Below are 18,769 nucleotides of genomic sequence, written 5' to 3'. Positions count from 1 at the left end.
AAAGTTAATTAAACAATTTTCATGCAATAAATCAACACTTAACAACATTATTTATTATCTAGATAATTACTGTATGAATTTATTAATATTGTAATTGTACACATAAAGTGAAAATTCAGAATCAGCTGTTGGGCAAGAGAAGTGCACGAAATGTAACGAACCCAAAATCACAACAACAGTCATCTTCATTAGTGTCAGCTAACTTCAATCTCTCTCTCTCTCACCTGAAAACCCTAAAGGCCTAAGCTTTCTTCAATCTCCTTTCCAATGGCGCGTAAATCTTCCCTTCTCAAACGAGCAGCAATCGCCGTCGTCTCCGTCATCGCAATCTATGTAATTCTCAACGCCTCCGTGAGCCGTTCGCTCCCTTCCTCATCCGATCTCCCTCGCCAGCTAATCCGCGAAGAAGAAGATGATGATCAAGGACGTCGTGCTCCGGTTCAGCCTAAGGTTAGGGTTTACATGTACAATCTCCCCAAGAGATTCACTTACGGTGTCATCGAGCAGCACTCAATCGCTCGCGGCGGAGTCAAGAAGCCCGTCGATGACGTCACCGCGCTCAGGTATCCGGGTCATCAACATATGCACGAGTGGTATCTTTTCTCGGATCTGAACCGACCCGAAGTCGATCGATCCGGGTCTCCGATTGTCCGTGTCTTGGATCCCGCCGACGCTGATCTCTTCTACGTCCCGGTGTTCTCTTCCCTCAGCTTAATTGTGAATGCGGGTCGACCCGTTGAACCCGGATCCGGTTACAGCGATGAGAAGATGCAGGAAGGGTTGATGGAGTGGCTTGAGGGCCAAGAGTGGTGGAGGAGGAATGGTGGCCGAGATCACGTGATACCCGCCGGTGATCCTAATGCCTTGTATCGGATCTTGGACCGGGTTAAGAATGCGGTTCTGCTCGTGGCGGATTTCGGGCGGCTGAGGCCTGATCAAGGATCGTTCGTCAAGGATGTGGTGATACCTTACTCTCATAGGGTCAATCTCTTCAATGGAGAAATTGGGGTTGAGGCTCGCAACACATTGCTCTTCTTCATGGGAAATCGATATCGCAAAGATGTAAGTCTCTTCTTTTGCCTTTGCAGTTGTTCTTGGAAATGTGATTAATTAGCGCTCAAAATGTTCCAAGTGTGTAGCTTTCCTAAGGTTTTAGGTGAGTAAGGAGATTGGTCAGCTAGTGTGAGTCTAGAGGATGTGATTAACGAATAACGGTTTGTGAAAAAATGTTGAAACTTTGTGGCCTTAGCAGACTCTAGCAGGTTAAGTTGAAGAATGAATTCGTAACTTTCCTCTGATCTAAGTGAGCTCTGCTCTGCGATTTTATAGTTTTTATCTAGTTACATGCCACCAAGAATCTCTTTCCATATAACGTTTCTAGGGAATTCATTGCAAGGGGAAAAATCCAGAAGAATTGTAATCTGAATTTGTAATATAGCATGATCTCCCTCAAAACAGGGGAGAAAGATACACCCTTGTTGGCTCAACTTCGTATCAAGTTCTGTCTTTTTTAAAGAAGACAATATTGATCTTCTTCTGACTGCTTCTTTGGGTGTGTTCAGGGTGGAAAAGTTCGTGATTTGCTATTCCAAGTTCTTGAAAAGGAAGGAGATGTAACAATAAAACATGGAACTCAATCCAGGGAGAACCGACGAGCTGCTACGAAAGGAATGCATACTTCAAAGTTCTGTCTAAATCCTGCGGGTGATACCCCATCCGCCTGCAGACTCTTTGACTCCATTGTCAGTTTGTGTGTGCCCGTGATTGTTAGCGATAGCATCGAGTTACCTTTTGAAGATGTTATAGATTATAGAAAGTTTTCGATTTTTGTTGAGGCAAATGCAGCTCTGCAGCCCAGATTTTTGGTTCAGATGCTGAGGAAGATAAAAACCAAGAAGATCCTGGAGTATCAGAGAGAGATGAGATTGGTACCCTCTCCTTCTTTTCAACCTCTGACCTCTTCATATATTTGATTCTCTTAGGAATGTTTCTCATACCCGAATGATCCAATGCACACAGGTAACACGGTATTTTGACTATGATAACCCAAATGGAGCAGTGAAGGAAATTTGGCGTCAAGTCTCGCAGAAGTTACCGCTCATCAAGCTAATGGGTAACCGCGACAGACGCCTCGTCCTAAGAAACTTAACTGAACCAAACTGCTCATGTCTATGCACAAACCAAACCGGTCTTATCACTTCCATTTAAACAAATCTCTTTGTCTACTGAAAGAGACCTTTTGGGTTGTGGAGGAGCTTGAATCTCAACTTCTTGACCACCGAGACTTATACAAGCATTATTCGCCTCCCCTGGCTCAGCTTCTCCGGGTAAGGAAGACAAGAGCATACGCATGACAACAGATTCATAAGGAAGAAATGTTTGAAATCATTCTTCTTCTGTAGATTCCATTAGTTTTCTTGTTCTTGATAGTGAGTGTCACATTTTATACGGACCTAACTGCCATTCTATCTTATTCTGTTACTGTACATGTCAGAAAAGCGAAAACATAACACAGCTTGAATTAGTTCTGCCAACATATAGAGAATATCATACTGTATTTTGTAAACTTCTGAAATTGGTCACTGGTCAATCATCCTCTTTCTATATTTTTTTTTTTCGTCGAAAAGGAATTTATATAAATGATAAAATGTAATCATTACAAAGAGTTTCCGTTAACCAAATAGGGGATGAAAATAAGAAGAATAAAAAGATTCAGAGCTACATCCAAATTTTGCTAAAGCATGAGCTGTTCTATTACAATTTCTTGTAATGTAAGCAAATTGAATTGTGTCAAAGGATTGTGCCCAGTGTACTATATCTTGATAAACACCTTCAATCGATGCAATGTATATTGACTGATGCAGCATCTTAATAAGTAATTCGCAATTGCCTTCGAAGATAACATTTCTTATTCCTCGTATCCACGTTTGTTGCATCGCATTCAGCAGAGCTTTACCTTCAGCTTCCAATGGTGATGATGCATATCTCATATTTGCAGCTCCCCAACCATTAGAGATGCCTCTGTTATTACGTAGGATCCATCCGCCCCGTGTCTCTTGAGTTAGGGGATCAAAACTTGCATCGTAATTGCACTTGAGCATCAGTTGAGGAGGCCTTGTCCAATGCGTTGGTTTTGATTTTAAGGAAGGAGAGTCAAGTCGGTTTAAAACACTTCGACACCATTCTCGTACATCCGCTTTAGCACGCCATACCATGTGAATTGGTTCTTCCGAAATTTCTTCAAATATGAATTTATTCCTTGTCTTCCAAATATGCCAAATGATCCAAAATGGTAGTAGTTTTGTCTCTAATGGTACATCATTATCATTTTGCAGTGCAAAAACAGCTTCCAAGAAAATTTCGCAAGTGATTGAAGACAAATACAAAGCATGGATCGGGATATTTGCTAATTCCCAAATGGATTCAGCATATGGACATAAAAACAGTATGTGATCAATTGTCTCATCATTTTGTAAACATCTCGAACATATAGGGTCTATATTCATTCCTCTAGATATGAGACAAGTTGTTGTGGGTAAGGATCTAGAGAGCAATCTCCATAAAAAGTGGTTTACCTTTGGTAGAATGTTTAGTTTCCAAATTTGTCGTTTTAACTGAACTGATCCATGAGGTTTTGGTGGCAAGTCACATGGTTTGTCCGGGTTGTTCATCGAGAACCAGTATCCAGAGCGGACTGTGTAGTCTCCTGATTTATTGTAATGCCAGATAAGCCTATCTGGTCTTTTTTTCTGGGGGAGATACATTTTCAAAATCTTGTTTTGATCTGCAGGTGTAATATGTTGCAGAATCTTACTTCTGTCCCAATACTGATATGCCGGATTTGAAGAAATGAGGTTTGATATCATGAGAGGTTCATCCGGGATAACACTTTGAACAGGTTTTGGAGGATTTGTTGCTGTGATGTTGTCCACATTTACTCGGACTGACTCACCATTACCGATAATGTATCTCGAACCTTTTTTGATTAACTCAAGGCCTGCTAATATAGATGACCAACTGTATGACTGATTAACTCTTTGCTTAGCATCTAAAACACATTCATCCTTGTAATATCTAGCTTTAAATACTCTAGCAAATAGAGAATTTGGGTAATGTATCAATCTCCAGGCTTGTTTTGCAAGTAGAGCATCATTAAAGTGCTCTAGATTTTTAAATCCCAGACCCCCATCAGCCTTAGGATATTGCAATCGTTTCCATGCGATCCAAGGTATGCCTCTGTCTTGATTACTCTTCTCCCACCAGAATCTCTGGATAACAGACTCTATTTCTGAAATGACATCAAGTGGAATTTTGAAACAGGACATTGAATATACCGGCATAGCGAGAGCAACTGATTTTATGAGAATTTCTTTTCCTGCAGGTGAGAGATGGCGACCCTTCCATGAAGCAGTTCGTTGTTTAACCTTGTCGATTATGTAATGAAACATTTCACACTTCTTTTTACCAAACTGCTCTGGTAAACCAAGATATTTTCCACCGCCACCGTTGTTTGGTATTGCAAGAATCTTTTTCAATCTATTTTGAAGATGACCGTTTACACGAGAACCAAATGTAATAAGTGATTTACTTGTGTTAATCTGTTGGCCTGAGTAGTACTCATACACTTCAAAAGCTTCTTTGATTGCGTTGCAATTCCGTGCATTCGCTTGACAGAAAAACAGAGAGTCATCCGCAAACTGCAAATGAGTGATAGGAGGTACCCCATTACCTATGCGAATGCCTCTGATATCTCCCGAGCATACTCTAGTTCTGATTAGGTGACTCATAATGTCAGCACATAGGATAAAAAGATATAGTGAGAGAGGATCACCTTGTCTTATACCCCTTTGAGGGACTATGTTTCCATATGGTGTACCATTGATCAGGACTGAGTAACTTACAGACCGGACTGATGCCATAACCCAATCAATCCATTTTTTTGAAAAACCAAAGAGGTGCATTGTTACTTCCAAAAAATTCCATTCTACCCTGTCATATGCTTTGGTGACATCAGTTTTGATTGCCATTTAGTTCGTTGACACTCGTTTTCGAGATTTGAAAGAGTGCATCACTTCATGGGCAATCATTACATTGTCTGTAATTTGTCTTCCGGGTATAAAAGCAGCTTGGGAATCCGAAACTATAAGATCCAGTTGTTTTTTCAGCCTAGCTACCATGCATTTTGAAATGATTTTGTATAGAACATTACATAAGGCTATAGGCCTATAATCTGATAGAGTTTGAGGTTTTTCTATCTTTGGGATCATGCAAATGTTAGTGTGATTCATACCCGACTTCATGTGTGATGTGTCAAAAAATTCTCGAACCTCTGCAATTATATCATGCCCTATAATGTGCCAGTAATGTTTATAAAAACGTGCAGTTAGGCCATCCGGCCCAGGTGCTCTATCATCTCCAATGGAAGAGATTGCCTCAAAAATTTCTTCTTCAGTGAACTCCCTCTCGAGGTGTTCGTTGATAGCAGATGATACAGTAGGAGGGAAGTCGCCAAAGTCGATTGGTGAGACAGGAACTCTGTTTGATGTATACATTGTAGAAAAAAATTCTTGAGCATGAGCTCCAATCTGATGATCACCAGAGTGGCATATGTTTCTTGAGTCTCGTATACTAGAAATGTGATTTCTAGCATATCTAGTCGTTGTACTTGCATGTTAGAAGCTTGTATTACGATCTCCAAGGTTTAACCATCGATTTCTACTTTTATTGTGCCAATAATACTCTTCATCACTATACGCCTTGCTTAGCTCTCTTTGCAAATACGGGATATTGCGTCGGTTTCTTCTGTTTGTACTCTCCATTGCTCTGTTTAGAAGATGTTGAAAATGATCAATGCGTTTTGCTGAGTTTAGATTAGCTTTGTGCTTTTCTTTTGCCATTTCTCTGCGACAGTTGTTGATATGATCACTTATCGAGTAATGTTTCATTTTTTTACAGGAGTTCCATCCGTTTGCCACTATTTTATCGAAATTCTCTATTTCAGTTAGTCTTTTATCAAAGCGAAAGGCCTTTGTTGTATAAGAGACTCGAGGGTTGATCGTTGTAAGGATTGGTTTATGATCTGATCCATCAAATTCCAAAAACTCAGCCTCTGCAGTTGGAAACAAGGTAGTCCATTCTGAATTTTTCATCACTCGATCAAGGCAACACTTAATCGTATAATCTCTTCTCTCTCCCACCCACGAGAAACGATCTCCTTTGGACTTTAAATCAGCCAAATCACAAACAGATAACATATGCCTGAAATCCCTGAAAGTGTATTCATCTCTTATAGGTCCTCCAATCTTCTCAGTGTTATCAATGATCTCATTGAAATCGCCAGCCAGCAGCCATGGTCCATTACGAGTTGAGTTTATAGTTTCCAACTGGTTCCAAAATAAATACCTCAAACTTGAATTTGGGTTACCATAGACACCAGAAAAATAGAAACCCTTATTATTAAACATAATATGAACATCGATCATACGTTCATCCTGATACAACTTGGATAACGTGACATCGTTTGACCATAACAAAGCTAGACCACCTCTCCGACCAAGCGGGGGTTCTGTTATTACATTATTGAAACCTAGAACAGAAGCAAAATCAAATACAGTAGAGCAAGCATTCATAGTTTCACACAAGAAAATAATATTAGGTTTAATAATACGACATAAACGTTTTAAACGACTCTGTGTTTGAGGTGAGCAGAGCCCTTGGCAGTTCCAGGAGATGATCTTCATGGAGGCATTGGGGGTACCCCCCCCCCCCCCCCCCCCCGCGGCTCCGTTGAATCCATTACCGCTGCAAGAACCCACTGACTCCACTCTCCCCTTCTTATGGATCTGATTCAGGACCATCAGATCTTCCTCTGCTTCCTTCTATTGGTAGTAGACTTCCATCGTTGCCTTCTTCCTTTTGTTGTTGATCGTTTCCTTTTCAAGAGCATATGGCATCATGTTAGACGTACCTTCTTCAACAAGTTGACCCTTTCCTGTCGCAAACTTCGTCAAGAGGTATATGAGGCGCTCTGCAGTCAATTCAGTGTCTTCAAAGACACTCGGAACAGAGGAGTCATCAGAATCATTGATGATAAACTCATTGTCTTGATGAACTCGTTTCAGACCAGGGATTTCACCATCCGAAGCAATTGTTTGCAAAATGTTTGTCTCCGAGTCGTAAGTCTTCTGGTTGTAGTCGTAGTGAGGATCATATTCGTCATGGTCATCATCACCCGCATTGTCATCATTTGGACGGTTATCATCATCATCATGAGGATCATCAAATGTTAAAGGGCATTCCTTCGAGTCGTGGGTCAGGGCTCCACATTTGGTACAGAAGTTCCTCAAACGTTCATAACGGAACTTTAGAATCGTGTTTTCCCCTCCCACAAATTGGAAATTTCTCTGGAATCGTAGCGGAGTGTCAACATTCCAATTGATACAGATGCGAACAAACTCCACAAGATTAGCATTCTCGTCAAAGTCCACCGCAGCAACATTTCCAAGTCTCTCACCAATGTAGTTAACCATCAAAGTTGTCAGGAATTGTACTGGTATCCCACGCACTTGGATCCAGAAATGGATTATCTTCATTGTTTCATCCGTGATGTTGGGGTACCAACGATGAACCGTCAGCATCCAGTCATTGAAAGCCCAGGGTCCTCGTTTCAGGACCAAATTTAGCGTTTCCTCAGACTGGAAGATAAACAATATCTTTCCATTACCAAGAACACGACCGCAGCAAGCATTAGCAAAGCCCCAAATTTTAGGCATCTGCGCCATGATAGCGCGCACATTCTGCTTCTGGGGATTCACTGGAGAGACTATCAAAGAGAAACGATTGAGATTGGCAGCGTGACTACATAATTCTGGTGGTAAAGGAACCGGGGCATCATTGATTCCCAGATCCAAATTTTGGAGATTCTTTTTGATGTTATCACTCATCGCGATAGCAATTTGAGAGGGCGTAACTGTAATTGGTTGAAAAGTTGTCGGAAAACAGAAACCCAACACCGTGTATATATATGGGGTTGCCCATGGCGGTTTCCTATGGCGGTTATCAACCCAAAAATTTGGGAAAGAGAAACTGTTACCCGCTAACTGTAACAGAAAAAAACCGCCAAACCTATGAAGTAACCAGAAAAGATGTCGGAAAGAAACTCCAAATTGGAGAAGGAGGAGGACGAAAGTAAAACTGAGAATCGCCCAAAAAATCACCCTCAAAGCAGAGAGACGTCATTGTTTTTTGCCAAAACTTTTGTCCAAATAACTAACCCAAATAAAACTGATTATTTTGAATGTAATAATCAAGGAAGGAGAATCTAAATTCCTATCCACATAAACTTTTCCAAAAATGGTTGTGGATTTTCATTTTTCCTTCAGTTTCTGTTATCCTCTTTCTATATATATTTGACAAAGCAAAAGTTTATAACATTTTGTTTGCAAACAGTTACATCCTGTAGTTATATATAATTTTTTATATTAATTGATAAGCATCATTTTCAGTTTTATACGAATACAAATTACAAGCATCATTTTCAGTTTTATACGAATACTACATAATGGAAAAACGTGTAATATTTGTTTACAATTATGATAAACTTAATATTGTATATTAAACAAATGATTGAAAAATGACATCTTATTATATAAACCTTAGTTTTCAAAGTTAGTAATTCATATAATCGCGATACATGTCAAATATATCAATAATATTTTGACATGTGCTAAAAGAATAATTATTTGATAATTATAGAAAAATTAAAAAATCGTAAAAATTAAAAAATTACAATTAATATTTTTTAATGTATATAAAACCAAAAGTAATATATTATATCACTAATTCTAATAGGAAAGTTATCTATTAAATTATTAATTTTAATATGAAAACATATGCAATTAATAAGCAAAATATGTGCAATTAAGAAGGAAAATATTTGTAGTTTAACTGCAATTATTATTTATTATAATCATATAGTAAAAAGAAATTAATACAGAAAAGTGATTAAAGTATGAAAATGTTTAATGTGTTAAAATTAGTGATTAACATAATGGAAGAAAAATAAGATAATCAAATAAGAAATTAATGTAATTTCTTAAGTTTTTTAATCGGTGAATGATTTGATAGCATATTGAATATTATGTTATTATATAAACATTGGTTTTCAAAGTTAATAACTCATATGATCGCGAAACATGTCAATTTAACAATTAGAGATTTTGTCTTATACAAAAACTTTGTTTTAGAATCAGCCGCTGGAAATTGACATCTCTTTTTCATTCTATTTTGTTATTTGCATGTTTCTCACCGCGTTGATTGGGATGACTGAAAACATACACATAGATTGGATCTATTTGTAGAGATATTCTTAATGGATCATTGCAAGTATATTATGTTTTTGAATATTTTTAATATAGTAAAACCTCTATAAACTAATACTTTATAAATTAATAAACACTATAAATTAATAAATTTTGTCAGTTCCAAGTCGGGCCAGTGTAAAAAATAACAAAATTCGATAAGATAATAAGATAATAATATTTCTGAAATCTTCATGTAAAATATGGTCCCAATAATATCATAAATTAATAATCATGTAAATTTACATATATATATATATATATTTATATTATATATGTATATATAATATATGTTTCTCCTAAAGCTCATATCGACAAAACAATTGTTATGTTGTATTTTCAAACTATAATGATATAAAATATTTTGTAACATGTCATAAATATAGCTATATTTTTTTTAAGTTTTCAATTTTTAGATATCCATCATTTACATTTTGATAGTTTGATTGACTATTAAAATACACCAATCTATATTATTATTCATAAATTTAATTTTATGTATGTCATGTGTATAAATGAATTTGTCTATTTGTATTTGTAATTTATTGTTAATAATGTTTTCTAAATATTACAAATTCAATTCCAATACCATAAAATTTTGAAATTATTGTTAAAATTGTCTCAATTCATAATTTTTAAAAGTTAAACTATTAAAAATATATCTATAAATTAATAATTATTAATTTATAGATAAATTAATATCATTATAAATTAATAAAATGTTTTGGTCTCAACATTATTAATTTATAGAGGTTTTACTCTATCTGAATTTTGGATAAACCCCACAAATTTTTTTTTTAGGGAAAACAATCCTATCCATCCAGAAACCGATTTTAATTATAACAAAGAAAGAATTTAATAACTGGAAAAATGTTCACTTGATCGGTCTTTTTTGTTCTTTTTTGGTCTTGGGTTAACCTTTTCTCGGTTGCTAAAAATAATAACACTATAAGCATATTTTTTGCTTTCATAATAATTCAACAATTTTACGAATTCTACCTGATAAATAAATCAATCTCTCACTCGTATATCATAATTCATAGGTGTCTATATTTAAAACCGAACTGAATCAATAACCAATGGTAAAATGAGGTCCCAATTAATCCGATCTACTTTATAAAAAAAAAACGAAAAGAAAAAAGAATACAGACTATTTATTTCAAGTTTCAACATGTAACTATAAGTAATATACTATTAAACAAATGGTGGTACGTCTTAAATCTTAATATTAATTCTTTACACAAACGTTTGGATTGGAATCTCATTTCTACCATTGGTCATTATTCAATTTTGGGTTTGTAAATATAGTCGCATTCAATTAAAATTATTCAACAAGATAAAGTCATTACTATATAGTACTTTGATAAATTTCTTCGTCAATTTGAACAATTCGAATTGAAAAAAAGGAAAAAAAAAAAATCTGGTTTGGTTCGGTTCGGTTCGGGATGATGAAAATCAGAAAATGTCTATCCAAAATTGTGAGCTCTAAACAACGACGTTTAACTAACGGAATCAAACAGAGCCTTTGTGAGTTTGTTATCTCTCTTTTTTAAGTTTTTGTGACATTCTGTCTTAATTGGGTTGTTTCCGTCATTCCGTGATTCTCCCAATTCTTTCTTGCTCAGTTGTTATTGCGAATTCACTCTTCTCTGCAAAGAACAATGATCTTTCTAAAGTTGTGAGGAATTGAAGAGGCAAGCGAGAACACACATAAGGAATCAAAGCACGACGTTTGAGAGTAAAGAAGTTGAGCTTGAAGGAACACTTTCTTGTGCAGCAAGGATTTTGTAGGTAACGCTTCTGCTTCTTTCTCGTGGCATTATGTTTTCTTCTTTTCCTTCTCTACAGCTCCTCTTTCCCGGAAAATTTATCTGATTACAAAGTCCGTGTGCTCTTAACTCTTTCTTGTGATTCAAGCATTTAATGTATAACGTTTCTTCTTTTCTTTTGACGATCTTCGAGTTTAGACTAGTTCGAATCTTTTCTCAATTGATTTCGTTTTCTTTTTGTTTCCTCTTCAGTTCTATTCTATTTTCCCGGAAAATCTAACAATGTCAGTTTCTTTTGACTCTTCCCTGCTTCTCGTGGGTAAACACTTCTTGTTCTTTCTCTTGGCCTTATGCTTTCTCTTAGTTTATTCTAATCATTGGTTGATAGATTTGGTTGTTTTCTCTGCAGTTTTCTCAGATAACAAAGTCCGTCGTTTTCTTGACTCTTCCTTGTGAATCAATCAATCAATTCGTGGGTAAAGTTTCTTCATCTTCTTCTTTTTTGACGATATTTGGGTTTATACTGTAGTTTATAGTTGCTGAATCTATTTATTTGTTTTCTCTGCAGAGATGGGTAAAGCAAAGCTAGGGAAACGTATCTGGTCCATGTTGGTAGCGTACAACATTGCCTTTGGTGGTTTTTGCTCTGGTTTGAAGATTTTAAAAGATGTTCAGATTGAAGCAGAGGGCAGGACCGAGGAAGTCGAACAGGCGAAAGCAAGGAACAAGATGGCGCGTAAGGTGAAGCTAAACGACCAGAGAATCAAGTGGGAGGAGATACTTTTTGGGAAGAAATGATCTAGCTAGTGAAATAAGGATTGCATTAACCCCTGTTTGTTTACATTAAAGCAATTAGCAATTACGTTTAGTGACTTGCAAGAAAAATTGAAAACAGAGCATGCGCAAGCAACTGCAAGACTTGCACCCACTTGTATTGTATGAATACCTGGCTTGTTGTATGGTAGTTAACAAGTATAAAGTTCTTTTAAAAAGTGTAGTCAGAGCAGAGGAGAGGTTGTTACTGAGGTCACTAACTCTACAAGGGAAACTTCTGTGTAATTATTGCTGCAATGTGCTTGTGTTGGGTTCACTCGAACTCCAGCAACAATAACAGGCTGTTCTTAACAGCAAATGTGGTCAAAACACTGTGGAGGTAGTAACTTTAGAAATCATATTTTTCATGCTGTTTCTTGAGCTTTTTCATAGACTTTTGCCTGATAAAATTCTTGAGCTTGCATCTCAAAAGAATCTGCAATTGTTGCCTTCCATATGCCTCACCAGAATAAGTTTCGATCTTTCTTGAATAGCATAAAGAAACACAGATGATGCGATCCCATATTGATTCAGAACCTTGGAAAACCGCTCAAACACAATCTCATCATTGTTAAGCAAATGGGTCCAGTTTTTATTCAGACACTGAAAGAAACCATATGACCTCCAGAGACAATTCTACAACTGGTGACATCGCCATTAAGAGATCATGATGTTCCTGGAAAGAATGAAGTAAACCAGTAGGGTTCGATTACGCTAGTAAATCAAGCTTACTTTGTCATAGTAAGTGGCACATAGGTGATGGATGAACATAGTTACAAATTAGAAGCAAAGAGATTTATTTGGAAGGGATCTTTTAAACCGGTCTTTGTTAGTTGCTGCTACTAAAGGGTTTAAAACAAATTGTTGGCCTCCTATAAGATTAGCTCAGATGCATGGTCCCCTTTTTTACTTAGCTACAGGGCGTTCAAAATTAGCAAAATTAGTAGGCGTCTGTTGTTTAATTTGAGTTTAAAAGCTTATATCAGAAGATAAGACTTTGATGGGAACGAGACCCAACTCCTTTCACAATATTACGTACTATTGCATTCATGCTGCTGACTTCCTATTGCATGCTAATGCAATTGGACTAGCTAAGGTGATGACCGGAAGTACAATTTGGAGTTAATGAGTTATTATTAACAATGCAAGTGAAAAATATCACTTTTCAAAAGCATAATTAAACCAATGTCAATAAAAAAAGCACAAAACCAAAAAAGTCCACGAGTCATTAATCTAGTTGCGGCCGGATAAGTTATGAGTCGTTGGATTTTCGTCCCTGAGAAAATTTTCAATTCTTTCCAAAGATCCAAGATCGTGTCTACTATGACATCAAGCAAAACATTCCCGACCCAGCTACTGCCACAGAAGCCAATGTATATATAGCAACCTTCACGACTTCATATTTTGTTGCTTTCCACTCAGCTTTCAACTCATTAAAACCCTGAAACACCCAAAACATATAATTAGTTCTTCTGATTTCCGATTTTACTAACCTAAAGTCACAAGTGTAAGCTGAATGAATAGTGGAATATTTTCTATCGTTCGGGTATTAATTTGATAATGTCATGAAAACACTAGCAACTTTCTAGTCTTTAACTCGCCAATATTCAAATAAACAAGTGCAAAAACAAAAACAATATTAACAAAACCTATACCTGCTCAATTTTGTTGTGTATGTTTATATCATGATCACACCTGTTTCAAAATCAAAGGTCTAATTAGTTTAAATGGGACAAATTAACAAAAATTAAACAGCGAGTCAAATACCTCCGATCGGCTCGCATCTTATCAATATCGGCTTGCAGTTTTCGAACCTCTTCTGCAACACGAGCTGATTGTGATTGATACTCCTGCACAAAAAGACAATGAAGGACACTTAACTAGGTTGGAAAGAGCATATCTTCTAGCATTAATTCCTAGTGAGAAAACTAAAGAGTACATCACACCATGGAGATCTGTTAACAAACCATAAGTTCACAACACAAAATATATTTCTGAGATACGTTTCATCATCACAAGATACCTTAACAGTTTCTAAGATAAGTTCACAATGCATACAAGAGATATACAAGAAAGCATGCATCTCTCTACGTATCCATCCTGTAATAGTGAGAATAGGTAGTACTAATTGATGAATGTTTGGAAAAGAAGAGTTCGGCTTTCACCTTCTCCATCACCGACTCCAAGCCACCGGTGATGGTGCCTGTTAATGCCTCCGCTTGTGTCGAAGGTACGTTGATCGCCTCTAGAACCTTACTTGTTCCTAATGTGTCGACATGGTTGAGAGATTTGTACTTCCCGCAAGAAAGTGAGCGATAACTCAGACCTCCTCGGGTTCTTCCGATGCTAATCGTCTGCTGCATTGCCATGATTCTAGTGCATGGAAGGAGATCGTAATCACTTTTTTATTTGATAACGGATGCTTGAAGAAACTAACGAAACAAAAGGCTTCTTGCTTCACAAGGAATATAAAGACGACGAGATCGAATTTATGATATAAACTACGTTTACAAGTATCCCATTAATTACTCCTTTTTTTGGTGCAATATTTACAACTATAGTTTTTTTTATTTATTTATTTCTTTTCCAACATATTTTGTTGTTAATAATAGTATAAGATAAGCTTGCATATAAAACCAGAAACTCCAAAACCCAATCTTATCTAACCGACGCAAAAAATCAAGTTCTATTTGGTTTCAGCTGGTAGCCAATGTTAATTACGATATATTTTCTAGACTTACTTTTTCTTTCTTTTTTTTTTAAAGAGAAGAAGAAAAGAGAGATATGTTCGAACTATTTTTATTTTGAAAATTGACAAGTCTCCTAAAATAAGACTACACATCCATAGGAAAAAGTAGCTTGATCCAAAAGGATAAGTTTTAAGAAAATAAAGATGCATAAATATTGTTGCCCCAAAAAAAAAAAAAAAAGATGCATAAATATTACAAAAATATTTTTGATTCAATAAAAAATTATGCAAAAAATAATTTAATGTGAAATTAACAAATGTTTAATCGAAAACTAAAAGAATAATTTTTGTGGGCCTAAAAACTACCCGGCACTGCGGCACACACGTATATTTTATGCGTATGAATGTTGGGTTCGATTCAAATCTAGATATGCCCGGCGACATTGTTGCAGGCACGTGGGTCATCCATCACCAATAAGATTGTGCTACGTGTTATTAAAATCCGATGTGATTTTTCATAATCGCATCACACACATTCATCACATATGTTGACAAAACTATAATTGTAGCTGCGAAAACGAAAACACGTACGAATAAATACACGACATGAATAAATGATTTTTGTACATATACCTTCTTTTAATTTTTTTTTTTTTTTGTCTTCTGAACAAATAAGTTAATATATCGATTATTATTTGTCTCTTAATTTTAATAAGGATATTATTCTTTTTGCAATCATGCATGGACCAAAGATAATTTAGACAAATGTTGGAAAGAAACTTATTTCTGAAAATTCGAAAACTTCTTCAAAGTATGGTTGGTCTTGGTCACATTTTTAGGCAAAAGGAAAAGCCTAATCTAGCTATAGCTAGCAATATCCCATGTTAAACATTATAATTAGTCTTTGTTTTTTTTTCTTTTCTTTTTGGTCTCCAAGCTGAATCAAATTAATACTCTGCATCGATATCTCTCACATTCATTCTCCCCATGCATCTCTCAATCACAATCACGAAAACGTTGTTACAAACTACGATCGGACAAAGAAGAACTCATTTTGACAAAATAGTTTGTAGTTTAGAGTTATATATAGTCCCCATGGAGGAGCTTATTTATCTTGCCGTTTCTAATAGACGAACCCATGATTTATAACCGATATTAATCTGTTCGTGGTTGTTAATGTTGGTGGCAGAGATTAAGTGGATCCATCAAAATTGTTGTCGGCTATAGTTCAAAACCACAAAAAGAGCATGAGCTTGAAAAACCCACATTTATCATGTTAGCTAGCGACGTTGATTTACCGGATATATTTTACATTCGTCGGATGAGATCATCTTGATTAATAGTCCTCTCGGTTAAGACATATGTGTTTATTGGCAATGAATAGTTAACAATAACCTATATAGTTGGATTGATCGATGGCCGGAAAAGAAAAAAAAAAAAAAAACAATATGCATATTTTTTTTTTTTGGTAAGAAACAATATACATATACAACAATTGAATAACTGTTTTTAGCACTAAAACCGTAAAGAAAATAAATTTTATACTATTACTAATGATTGGGTACATATCTATATGTAGATAAGAAAAGCTATACTAGATATCATGTACTTACATTTAAGTATCTAAACTAACATATTTACATCTTGACTCTTTAGTATTCGTGCATGTGCATCTCTATTCTCTGATTTTTTTGGTAAGCACTTTAACTTACATATTAACATTAGTCTACAAATTTTGAATTTTTAGCGATATGCGAGTTTCTTATAATTTTGGAAAAGAAAAACTTGGAACGGTAGTGTGTTGGACGAGGACCACATATACATCATTAGTTATCCGTACCAGCTGTCTTATTATGTATATTTAGCATACAACCACGTGGGTGCGCACCTAGCTATCGCATTATAAATTATATAGCTGCATTAAGAGGAAAGAAAAAACCAATTTGTAACCACATACATATATATATACATATTACATATATGTATGATCATAAATGAATATATGAACGCAAAATGTTCAATTGTTTGGTAATTTTGGTATATGACATTCAATTATAATGAAATATATATATTTTTTTTTATCATCTACATCAGATTAAAAATTGCACGTAGTTAATTTGGTTTTTTTTTTCGTGGTAACTTATTAATGAATTATCAACACGCCACGCCATTACATTCTTTCGGAATTCAGGTGTGTAAACGAGATGCATGCAACATAATGACGTCGTGGAATATAGTGTGAGGTAATTTATACAGTATATAAATATTTTTTTGTTTTTACTGCATCGATCCTGTACTATATAGATCTAGTTCAAAATATATTCATATTAATGTTAATTGATATTACTGCTTTCAATCTCTATACACAATTTTGGAACTACAAAGACTTTAACGAAAGCCATGCATGTGATGTTTATTACAAAAACAAAGTCTCATGTGCATATATGTACAACCAAAATAAATAGACTATTTGCAAGAAACTTGGTTCAGCGTTACGCATGGTCCTATAGAATTTTTTTTTTCTAATTGTTTTGCTAATTGTACGTGAATAGAAATAATTGAAAGCTCTCTCTTCGTGAGTCGTTGACCTAATCGATAAATAAATGATATCGAAAAGAATATATGTATTACATACCCTACACAGGATATACAACGTTTCATTTTGATTCTCTTCGCTTAAAAGATGTGACGGTTTCTTTCATGGAATGATAATATATATATAACAATTTTCTCGATGATAAATTTTCATAATATATATAAAATTTTGTCGAGAGAGAATTGTATTCATTACTAACCATTATCTTGGATCCAATTGATCTTGTTGTGAATCTTAATTTCTGAATATTATTTTCTACAGCAAGTGTCAATATTTTAAGGTTAGGGTTCAATAAAAAAAATTGGAAGGACTTTGTAAATTAATTATTGTTGTCGAAAAGGGTAAGTACGTGATCACCTGGAGACAGGGTTACCCAAAATGGACAAATTACTTTTGTTTACCCGGTCAGTGTCTTTTATAAGTAAACACACTCCTAAGGTCAAAGCAAGTGAAAGACCATAAATATCTACCGAAACAAACTTTTGCAAAAAATATTGTTTAAATAAAAAAATCAAGACACAAGAACTCCATTAATAAAAAGTAAAAACAGTGAAACACTAGCTAATCTTAGGTGAAGTACAAATCACCTTCTCTTTTTTTTTTTTTTTTTTTTTGTCAAACACTAGCTAATTTTTCTTTTGTCTATATATTCAAAATTTCAAAATCATTGTGAATATATAGACTAGTTATGGTTGGTCTAATTAGTTAAGAAAAACATAAACTATTTCAGTCATTCTAGATTTTCAAAAGTGCTATTATATTACATGATGCACTATCAGCCAGCAATTCGTTAAGAGCATTAAAAATTTGATGACACAGATTACAAAGAAAAACTGTAAACCTGTTGGGTATTTAGATCGAGATGTGGATATAAACTATAGAAAATATAAAAAAAAAAAAAAAAAAAAAAAGAAAGAGGGAATGGATCCAAGATTTTAATACCTTAAATTTTTTCCCCCCAACAATTTAGTACCTTAATTATTTGATTTGTTACACTATAAAAAAGCCTTTCTTCTCTGACAGACTAAACAAGAATCACGTTTGACAAAATCACCTCTTTATCTTTTTCCTTTGATGAGTTTCGCTGACCGTTACATTACGTTACATACTTTACTTATTTTAACATTATTACTTGATTTTTCTTTTGTCAACAACATACATCAATGTGTACTTGAATTCAAATGATGATAATGATATAGTAAAAGCACTAGCAAGAACCACTAATATAAATATTAGGTCATTTTTGAGAATATTGTTGATTTGAGATTCTGTTAGACCTTTTGTTAAGGTGGTTTTAAATTTTTCGTCGACTGAAGAGAATATGGTAAAAAAAAAATAGCTATTAAATTAAAAATTGGTAGTAGTAGTTAGTTAAGTTAAATTGCTAATAGTTAAAATATTTTAACATTTAAATTTTCTTGTACATATATTTAAACCTAGTTTTTAATAGAAAGATAAACATTTTTAAAAAAATTCATCCATTTACTAGGAATTTGGTTTAGGTAACGTTGCACATCTTGTAAACAAGTGTTTTTATATCATC

General features: G+C 34.9%; 2 protein-coding genes across 2 annotated transcripts; one reads left to right on the top strand and one right to left on the bottom strand.

The window, feature by feature from the left end:
- Positions 1-68: 68 nt before the first annotated feature.
- LOC104792262 (putative arabinosyltransferase ARAD1) lies at positions 69-2,606 on the top strand. The gene is made up of 3 exons (XM_010518377.3): positions 69-1,062; positions 1,563-1,928; positions 2,020-2,606. Exons 1-3 carry the CDS (start codon positions 268-270, stop codon positions 2,206-2,208), a joined length of 1,350 nt encoding a protein of 449 aa, XP_010516679.2. The 5' UTR covers positions 69-267; the 3' UTR covers positions 2,209-2,606.
- Positions 2,607-5,027: 2,421 nt separating this feature from the next.
- Positions 5,028-6,629, bottom strand: LOC147942907 (uncharacterized). Its single transcript, XM_087456230.1, has 3 exons — positions 5,740-6,629; positions 5,291-5,535; positions 5,028-5,170 (listed from the first exon to the last, which is right to left on the bottom strand). The coding sequence occupies exons 1-3, from the start codon at positions 6,627-6,629 to the stop codon at positions 5,028-5,030; spliced, it is 1,278 nt and encodes a 425-aa protein (XP_087312356.1).
- Between the last annotated feature and the right edge of the window lie 12,140 nt (positions 6,630-18,769).

The sequence above is a fragment of the Camelina sativa genome, chromosome 6 (assembly GCF_030686135.1).
Source record: "Camelina sativa cultivar CO46 ecotype springtype chromosome 6, ASM3068613v1".
NCBI lineage: Eukaryota > Viridiplantae > Streptophyta > Magnoliopsida > Brassicales > Brassicaceae > Camelina > Camelina sativa.
Note: the sequence above shows the minus strand (reverse complement) of the source record. Positions and strands in the feature narration are given on the sequence as shown.

What these genes read in the sequence shown, in the direction of transcription:
- LOC104792262 (XM_010518377.3), top strand. Translation starts at nt 268, where the DNA reads ATGGCGCGTAAATCTTCCCTTCTCAAACGAGCAGCAATCGCCGTCGTC. An exon ending in GAAATCGATATCGCAAAGAT is followed by an intron (nt 1,063 to 1,562) that starts GTAAGTCTCTTC and finishes GGGTGTGTTCAG; the next exon opens with GGTGGAAAAGTTCGTGATTT. An exon ending in ATCAGAGAGAGATGAGATTG is followed by an intron (nt 1,929 to 2,019) that starts GTACCCTCTCCT and finishes CAATGCACACAG; the next exon opens with GTAACACGGTATTTTGACTA.
- LOC147942907 (XM_087456230.1), bottom strand. Translation starts at nt 6,629, where the DNA reads ATGAATGCTTGCTCTACTGTATTTGATTTTGCTTCTGTTCTAGGTTTC. An exon ending in AAGGCGTATAGTGATGAAGA is followed by an intron (nt 5,536 to 5,739) that starts GTATTATTGGCA and finishes TACATCAAACAG; the next exon opens with AGTTCCTGTCTCACCAATCG. An exon ending in CACATCACACATGAAGTCGG is followed by an intron (nt 5,171 to 5,290) that starts GTATGAATCACA and finishes AATGCATGGTAG; the next exon opens with CTAGGCTGAAAAAACAACTG.